Genomic DNA, 9,325 nt, shown 5'->3' with positions numbered 1-9,325 from the left:
GGTTGGTTCGCCCCAATGCTGAACAATTATAAATACTGTAATAAGAAAAGTCGCGTCGAGTTGCAGGGGTTGCAGGTCATTTGAACTCTAGCTTATCATATAAAAACAACAGGACTTGATTACTTGCTCGAAGCAGTTAAGATTACTACGTAGATAAAGTACAGACGCGCAAAGATTTAAAATTGCTCAATTTGGCAACATTTTTTTCTGTTTATTTTATTTAAACAGTTTTGGTAACCAGTCAGAATTGGATCGATCTCCCTATGATCAGCAGTTTAGTTGCGTAAATCGCGTGGTATGTCCCGTGGAACTTCGTGGATTACGACGCATATTTTGCATCACAAATAAGCCAATATTTGAAGTTTTTAAAGTATTATTTGGTATATTGAAGCTAACTGATCCAAGAAACACAACAAGAGATTAAATTATCGGAAAATTAGCAGTCATTAACTTTTCGTTGGTGAGTTAAATTTCGGAAGCAGTTTTTGGGCCCAAAAGCGGGGTTCTGTTTATAGAAATGTATTCACTGCATTTTTCTTGCCAATCTGAACACAGCGAATATATTTATATGAATAAAACTTTTGTTTCAATCAAAAAAACTGCTTTTGAAATTTGCAGGATTGATGACGACTAATATTTCACCTTATTGCGCAAAAGGCGAATACGAAGGTCTTTTTCAACAACAACTGTTATTTTGAACCTCAGTAGCAAGCTCAGCACTGTCGCAACTTGAAACAGCAAACTCACTGGGCTCGCATGTAAACGTATGACGTTTTTCAACCCTGCATGCTTGTGATTGACGCGATTGACGTTTCCATTTGTCAGCGTGGTAGTGGTGGTGTTTATTTCATTAAAGAAAAGACTTTTTCAATGAACGAATACCAGTGTTAATTGCGGTCGAGCTTTTTTTACGCTGCGTTGTTCATAATTTCTACTCATTCCGTGTCTCGATCTCATCAGCTTAGTTGGTCGCTGCGGCACTTCTGCCTGCGTACTTTAATCACGATTAAGAATTACATTTCAAGCAGTGCCCTAGTTTAGCCCCGGTGTCTAGCAAGTGATAAGGAGATAGTTTTTGAACGAATACTTGTACAGGGCAGCTTCAAAATCAAAAGGAAGAATTATGGGAGTGCCTAAAGTTTACGTCGTCGGTGTCGGAATGACTAAAGTAAGTTCAATTTTGGTGTACCACCGATTTCACTGCTTCACTCTTCATGACTTGTAATTTACAATACACACAGGTGTTGTAATAAGTACTTGGGTACGTAGAGATTGATGGGGGTCATATTAGTAGGAAACCTGATTGTATTTCGTAACTAGCAAAACTTTTTTTTATCGTTCAATTGAATATTCCAGTAAAATTTAATGATTTGGATATGTCTTACCTTCTATAAAGATGCAGATTATGATTTCAGCAAAAAAGTGTGTTGAACTTTGAACTCTTCGATCACCTAAGCGAAATTCCCACTGATTTACTAATTCATTAGTGTTATTTTGCAGTCGTAGTTACTTTAGCACAAACAGAACTTTCAACATTTCATAAATCGTACTCTACAGCAATTTAAAGTTATTACGGTACTTATTTGCTAAATCAAATTTTAAAGCAAAATAAGAAAATGAAATAGATGATATCCATGAACTTTACTCATACACGCAATGATCACAATCCACCTTATTCCCACCGCTAGCTTACTAAACTAACTGCAAGGTATGACTCTTCATTCACCTACTTCTTGTTGTTCAGTATTCTACGAAGAAACGACCTTTCATCTTTTCCTCCTCTTCCGTTAAACTCAACACGCGAATGAAGCGACTAAAACGAACGCGGTGAATCGGCTTACGATCAATACAAATATCCACCGGTACAGACCAGACTAACAATACAATAATATAGACAGAGTTACAACCACGATAGAGAAAAGAATCGATTGATTAGATGTATCGGATATGGATGTCTGTCTAATCATCTGTTAGTTCTCTAGTGAGCTTCGCTTGCTGAGCTAGTTAAGCTCTAGAATCCACTCGGCTCTCGGGGTGTCGTCTGCATATGCCCCGATATAACTACCCAAATTTTTCTGTGTTTTCTAACTTCCTTTGCGAATTCTGGTTTTGCCTTGAAAAATAAAAACTTGCAGTTATGAGAGCCAAGACAGTAGATATTTCCTGCAATTCTTGCAAGAATAATTTCATTCATTTTGAACAACACGCAATATTTTTTTTCTGAGCAAACTCATTTTTTACTACCTACATATACACATAAGATCGTTCGAGTCAATAAAAATATTACACATAGATTCGGATATTCAAATACAGATTTTTCAATGGATAACTTAAATAATTAGCGAACATTCATAATGCTACCCCCCGTGGACGTTCTTCACTTTAAGTCTCAAGCAAGATAAAGCATTTGAACTTTCATCCATCCAAACAGCTTTATCTGTAATGATTCTTTATTTTTGTCTTATCGCTTGTTATTGCTGTTGGCTCAGGCAGCAAAAAAGTAAAATAAGTGTGGATGTATTCGCTGTGATGTCGTTCAAGTTAGATTACATAATTCGATATCGTTGTAATCGCAAAATTTAAACCCTTCATTATATTATGCAAAGTTCGAGAAACCCGGTCGCCGGGAGAACTTTGACTATCCGCAGATGGCCAAAGAAGCGGTGACAAAGGCGCTCAACGATGCTCGCATCAAGTATGGAGATGTTCAGCAAGCCACGGTCGGCTACGTGTACGGTGACTCAACCTGCGGTCAGCGAGCCTTGTACGAGATAGGCTTCACCGGTATTCCCGTCTACAATGTGAACAACAACTGCTCGACTGGGTCCACAGCGCTTCTGCTGGCAAAGCAACTGATCGAAACCGGAAACAATGATTGCATTTTGGCTCTAGGCTTCGAAAAAATGGAACGTGGTTCGTTAACTTCCAAATACATGGACCGAACCAATCCGGTTGAGCTGCTGGTTTCCGCTATGGCTGAAAAGTACGACATCACCGGGGCCCCACTTTCAGCGCAGCTGTTCGGTAATGCTGGCCTGGAGCACATGCAAAAATATGGCACTAAGCCGGAACATTTCGCCAAGATTGCCTACAAAAACCATAAACATTCCACAAACAACCCGTAAGTCGTAGTTATACTTATCAAATCTGTGACACTCATGGCCTACATTCGGGCGCATTCTTTTACGCAGCTACTCACAATTCCAAGATGAATACTCTTTAGATCAGATTTCCAAGTCGTCTAACGTGCATGAATTCCTTACGAAGCTACAGTGCTGTCCGACCAGCGATGGTGCTGCGTGTTGCATTATTGCATCGGAAAGCTTTGTGAAACGACACGGACTAGAGGCACAAGCCGTCGAAATTATCGCAATGGAAATGTCTACCGATCTGCCATCGTCGTTTGGTGTGAGTTTCTAAAACATAAATTCTACACTGATATGATGCTAACGGCAGTTATGTTCTTTTTAGGAGGGAAGTGCCATGAAGATTGTGGGCTACGATATGACCCGCAATGCGGCAGAAAAAGTTTTCGCTAAAACCAATTATAAGCCACAGGATGTGGATGTGGTAGAATTGCATGATTGTTTTTCAGCGAACGAACTGATCACGTATGAGGCACTGGGACTTTGCCAGCCTGGTAAAGCAGCAGAATTCATCGATCGTGGCGATAACACGTACGGAGGTCGAGTGGTCGTCAATCCTAGCGGTGGGTTGATCTCTAAGGGACATCCGCTAGGAGCTACTGGGTTAGCTCAGTGTTCGGAATTGTGTTGGCAGCTGCGAGGCGAAGCTGATAAGCGACAAGTTAAAGGAGCTAAGCTTGCCCTACAACACAACATTGGACTGGGTGGTGCTGCTGTTGTGGGACTGTATCGGCTGGGTTTCCCCTATACTAGGAATCCTATCAATCCCAACTTGACTGCCGCCGGAAAGATCAAAGACACACCTGAAGGCTTCCTTGTAGCTCCGTACATGAAACTGCTGGAAGAGGCCATGGGAGATGACAGAGATAATCTGATCGAAAGAGTTCGTGGAATTTACGGTTTCAAGGTTACTAACGGACCTGACGGAGCCGAAGGCTATTGGGTTATCAACGCTAAGGTTGGTAAAGGATCCGTCACTTACAAAGGAACAGGTAAACGAAATACTCAAAAATTCTCTTTCTTGCTTGGTTATTCATATGGTTTTACTTTTTAGATAAACCCGACGTAACTTTCATTATAAATGACATCGATGTTGTGGATTTGATATCCGGTAAACTGAACCCACAGAAAGCCTTTTTCCAGGGTAAGGTTAAGATTCAGGGCAATATGGGACTTGCAATGAAGCTGGTGGATCTGCAAAAGAGCGCAAACTCCGGTATCGAAGAGTTAAGAGCCAAATTGTAAGGTATGTAGGGCGGTATTTACATATTTGTATTATATATATGTTAGCTATTGGCTCCGTCGCGGCATTTTTAAAATGTATCGGTTAAGATCAATTGTGCGAAGCAATTTTTGGATATTTTTTATATAAATATAATAACACAAAGTGGTGATAGCTCCAAAATAACTGTTTCATTTTATTTGATATCTCATAAATATTCAACTTATCACACTATCTCTGAATGTTCGCTTATGAAAATACGGACTGAGCATTGTTTTATAGTCTAACGAAATTTGTGTCTCTAATTAATTTTTACCTTCGAATCCCTCAAGCCGGGCAAAGTTCGACTGCAAAACCGTTTGAGCAATCGATACGTGATCCAAAAATAGACGAACAGGAACGTATAAACTGCGATCTGCACGTCTATCAAGTAATAGGAATACCACGGCAGTTCGATTGCATATGATTTCCCTAACGGAAGTCCACCGGTGGCGACGACATGTTCGCACCACCAAACTGCAGTTTCGACCGCGCTTTGTGGTCGATTTCGATAGGAGAAAGAAACTCGTTTCGCGTTTTCCATCGTTGCGGGATCTAGCGCTTTTCGCAAAGATTCGGACACCGTTTCTTGGGTGAATTTACTGTACGGCATAACAAAAGCCATTCCACGGTGTTCTAATGCAGCTGCGTTATTAAACTGAAATCACAAAAAGGCATTGGAAATAGCAAAGTCTGAGGCGGATGGTACTTACTTGGTCTCCATACATTGGTGTAGCGACAACCGGTACGCCGCAGTATGCCGCTTCAGAGCTTCCCAGAAGCCCGCCGTGGCTCATGAAGACACGTACCTTCGGATGACCTGCAATGGAGTGGACAGAGATTTGTTGGAGTCATAAAATAATCATCCGAATAATCGCATAATAAACGTGTTCGAGCAGGTTTCAACGAACTACAAAACAAAAATCATCGATCAAACACAGAGTCTCAAAGTTGTACGATACGATGCTTGCCATGAAGTCGAAGTACATAATAATAAATAACGAAATATAGGGGAACTGTGGGTAAGACGAACAGGATGGGTAAGACGGAGGTGGTTGATTTTACTAGTTAAACATTAAAATTCGTAAATGTTTTGATGGAGATCTATCCTTCTTGCTATCTCATGATGTCTGAACGTTTCGATGGTTGTACCTCAACCTGTGTGTGTCAACAGTTGTACGTCTAACAAAAATTTAATTTCTAACTTTTTTGGTTAACAATAAGTCACTTTACTTTTTTCTTTCTAACTATTTAATTTCTTCTATTCAATTCAAATATTTTTATTTTATTTTTACTATCTTTAGGCCCTAACTGCAAACAGTAACAAAGCGTATGAGAGTTATCCTCTGTCATATCAGTATAGGAAGTTTATCTTTCACGCGGTTTGTTTTGGTTTGCTAATAGGATGTATTAAAAATTCTGGCCAAAATCGATAAAATGTGGCACGAAACACTTGTAATAAGGACAAATGCAACATAATCTTCCAGTTAAAAGTTCAAATTAGAATGGTGGAAAAGATGAACATTTTAATGTTGATTTCAAGCGAGATTAAGACAAACAAACGAGAACCTTAATATATACCAAAAATACTAAAACACTAGTAGCCGGTCTGACATTAAAAAAATAAATTTAATTTGCAATTTGAACCAGAATCACGCAGTCGGCAAGTGACTGAACTGACGAGTTCAGTCAATCCACTTAGCAAACCGATTTTGCCAGTCATCGCAGATGAGTAACCTTCAATTAGTAATGAAGAAAAAACAAACAAACAAAAGCACGAGACGGGTAGGTAGGTAGTAGGTATTACGCGTAGCATGTCATTATCTAGGAGAAATAAATAAAACAAATATTTACCAACTCACATAATATTTCCCGCTGTGGAAGCCACTTCCTAATATGCACGTTGGATGGTTGATTCGGAAGCGTATCATTTTCCCACTTCCAAACGACCGTCTGCTTGAGTGATCCAAGCGCCGCAAGCAAAGCGTTACGTTTGTCCTCTGGCAAAGTTTCAGCCCTAATCATGGATCCCCAGCTTATGTAGATGACACCGTGTTCGGCTTCGTCCAGCAGTTTCTTCAGCGTAGGATCTAGTTCCTTGAATTCCTGTATGTGTATGCCACCCAGCTCGACCACGGCAGGAGTCAACGGTTTGGGTCCACCAAGCGAGTAATGCTGATTGACAAATAGCATGCTCGTTCGCTTCTGCAAGTCCTTGATATCGGGCATATCCGGACCAAAGCGTTCCCTCAGCATTGTATTGGCTGAATTATCGTTAAACCAACTGTACATCCATTTGAAAGTAGTGACCGTTATGAAGTTAGCCATCCTCTCCCAAAAATCCATCTTTTCAGAATATCCCATGAAAAGGGCCGGAATGTAGGAAGGATTGCTCGGAACTCCAATTCTATCATAATGCCATGGCATTAGCGGACAACTGCTTAGACCAATGTAGGGTGCATTGAGCAAGTGTGCTACTCCTAGCATGCAATCGTTGTTGAACTGTTCCATCAATATTAGGTCGTACTTAATCTTGGACTCCAGTACATGCCGGATAGCGGCAGATTCGAGTGCATTTTTGCACGCTTCATTTCCCCAGTCGTACAGAATAAAAAAGTCCATGAAATGGGAAAAGAACGGACGGTATTCGAAGTGCTGGTAGAAATCAAAAGATTGGTTGTAAGCTTTATACTTAAATTAAGCAAATCGAAACTTTATTTTTGCAATGATACGAATCGTTAAATCAATTTCAATCAATCTCAAGCAATGTTTTTGTTGTTCTAACCCAGTGATAATTTATCGCATAACGTCGGACAGACCCAAGCAAAAGATTACTCGTGTCTGACCGACAATTCTTACCGAGAAATGTAATCATTACTTAACTTACCTCGAAGCTGACCGAGTTGATCAACAATTCCACTCCCTCGAGCTTCAGGTCGGTAAAATTAGACGGTGGGTTCGGACTGGGAAAGTGACTGACAACGGTAACCTCATGACCTGCGGCGGCCAATCCTTTCAGCACCGGGTCAAAGAAATAGTGATGACTAATACCAGGATGTGGGAAAAGTCCAAGAATTTTATAAGATTCAACATTACTAAGGACCAATAGTACGACTGCAAACCAGAAGAGAACCGTTTTCATTGTGACCATCGATTGGTTGTCCGTAAAAAACAGTTTGTTATCTATAATGATACTTTAATCGTAAAGAATTATGAAAATTAAAAAGTTAATGGTAGAAAAAATAAAAAAAAATTCTTTTTTCCTTCAAACTTTCACAAACAAAACAAAAATAAAAATTTGTTCCAATACGTTGACTAGTTTCTGAGAAAAGGGTACATAAAGTTTGAAAATCGCGTTTTTACAGGAGCGGTGTTTTATTACGTCGAGCGCGGAACACTTAAAATTGTTAATTAGTATCAAAATAAGCTGAAAAATCCGTAGAATCGAAATTTAAAATAAAAATAGGGATTTTTACAATGTTTCTAGTCATGCATGTCCTGTTCAGTACTGCTTACTTTTCAGAGCAGTTTACACCGTTACAGTTTTTGCTCTAACTTTTCTATTTTTACGCTGTTTATAATTCAATTGTTTACTTTAAATCACGTTTACCGTAATACCGCATTTGATGTGCGATGCGTCACAAAAATGGTGGCAACGTGATAAAGAAATAGTATGCTTTACTTGGCTTTTGTATGGACCACGGCATTGATCGTAGATAATTTGGCACGATGTCAACGGACGATTTCGGAATATTCAGTTGCGAAGCTCTAAAAATAGTCACTTTTACTCAACTAAATTTACCACAACTCAATCATCATTCATATTTAACTAGTTGAAACTAGTTTTTTTGCAAGTTTTAACGAGGGTACCGGACCCTTTGGTCTACTTCTATTTTGGGCCTACACTCTCTTTTCAATTTTTTGGCAGTCAGTATCACTTTTTCATTCTAATAAATACTACTTTGCTTGCACATCCGTTGCACATTGATTCTACGACATATCGCAGTACTATCTATTTTGCATTTCTGATTAGCTAACGTTTGATTTTGATCTAACCTTTGACCGCCGGAATAGTTAAAAGGGCTACACAATTATACTTTTGGCGCTGCAAATATTGTGCAATAGATTTGGCTACTTAGCCTTACTTTTTCTGTCAGTTCGCCACGACGACTTTGCGGAAACTGACAGGAATTGAGATAGGAACGTTAGTCTTCTCACCTCACAAGAAAAGCTAAGTGCGCATTACACGAGGCGACTATTGGCGGTTTGTTAGTAAGTATAAGTAGCATAGCTACTGGACGTAAGAGTGGCGCGCTTCTTTTATTAGTGATAGCGTAAGCGAGTATTTTTTCAATGAAACAAAGGCAACAATATTATATTTTAAGAAAAAACTGAAACAAACCGTTCACTGTTATTTAAAAAATATAAGTGAGAGTTACCACTGATATCGCTCATCAGCCGGCGCATACCTTTTTCAGCCACGTTTTTAGCCAGCCAGATCCACAAATTTTTCATTTCTCGGGTAATTTTTCAAATAGACCAATGTGACAATAACAGCTGACTAAAGCTAGTCAAAACGTAATTGGACCATCATGGAACCTAATGAAGGATGATAAACTCCGTTTGTTGAGGTCTTCCCGTTTGTATACCTTCGAATTAGAGAACTGAACTGAGAGACTGGCCACACCACTCAACAACCTGCATCATTAAACCAACGACACTCACTGATTACTGAAATGTGTGTCGCTGGTTTAATGATGAAATGTAATCGCCAGCTACTGAGTTGCTTTGGCCAGTTTTTCAATTCAGTTCTCTACTCCGAATTCATGGTCCCATCCGCCTAATGTTGGTTCTAATAGACCCCTTTATCAAATCAACAAGTTTAAGTCTGCTAGGAATCTTGCTACGAGCAGGAACC

At 39.6% G+C, this 9,325-nt stretch overlaps 3 protein-coding genes across 3 annotated transcripts in view; 1 reads left to right on the top strand and 2 right to left on the bottom strand.

Annotated features, from left to right (window-relative positions):
* The window catches only part of LOC128744146 (UDP-glycosyltransferase UGT5-like), a 32,884-nt gene extending 31,211 nt beyond the window's left edge, over positions 1-1,673 (bottom strand). Inside the window, exon 1 of the mRNA XM_053840948.1 lies at positions 1,386-1,673. The gene's annotated coding sequence lies outside the window, so the exon portion shown is untranslated. The remainder of the gene's footprint in view (positions 1-1,385) is intronic.
* On the top strand, positions 927-4,541 carry LOC128744145 (sterol carrier protein 2). The gene is made up of 5 exons (XM_053840947.1): positions 927-1,168; positions 2,607-3,121; positions 3,192-3,408; positions 3,472-4,138; positions 4,201-4,541. The coding sequence occupies exons 1-5, from the start codon at positions 1,124-1,126 to the stop codon at positions 4,389-4,391; spliced, it is 1,635 nt and encodes a 544-aa protein (XP_053696922.1). The 5' UTR covers positions 927-1,123; the 3' UTR covers positions 4,392-4,541.
* Positions 4,542-4,669: 128 nt separating this feature from the next.
* LOC128740859 (UDP-glycosyltransferase UGT5-like) lies at positions 4,670-7,549 on the bottom strand. The gene is made up of 4 exons (XM_053836429.1): positions 7,295-7,549; positions 6,270-7,062; positions 5,121-5,227; positions 4,670-5,065 (listed from the first exon to the last, which is right to left on the bottom strand). Exons 1-4 carry the CDS (start codon positions 7,547-7,549, stop codon positions 4,670-4,672), a joined length of 1,551 nt encoding a protein of 516 aa, XP_053692404.1.
* Positions 7,550-9,325: the final 1,776 nt, after the last annotated feature.

The sequence above is a fragment of the Sabethes cyaneus genome, chromosome 3 (genome assembly GCF_943734655.1).
Source record: "Sabethes cyaneus chromosome 3, idSabCyanKW18_F2, whole genome shotgun sequence".
Classification (NCBI taxonomy): Eukaryota; Metazoa; Arthropoda; class Insecta; order Diptera; family Culicidae; genus Sabethes; species Sabethes cyaneus.
This window is presented reverse-complemented; position numbering and strand designations above follow the sequence as displayed.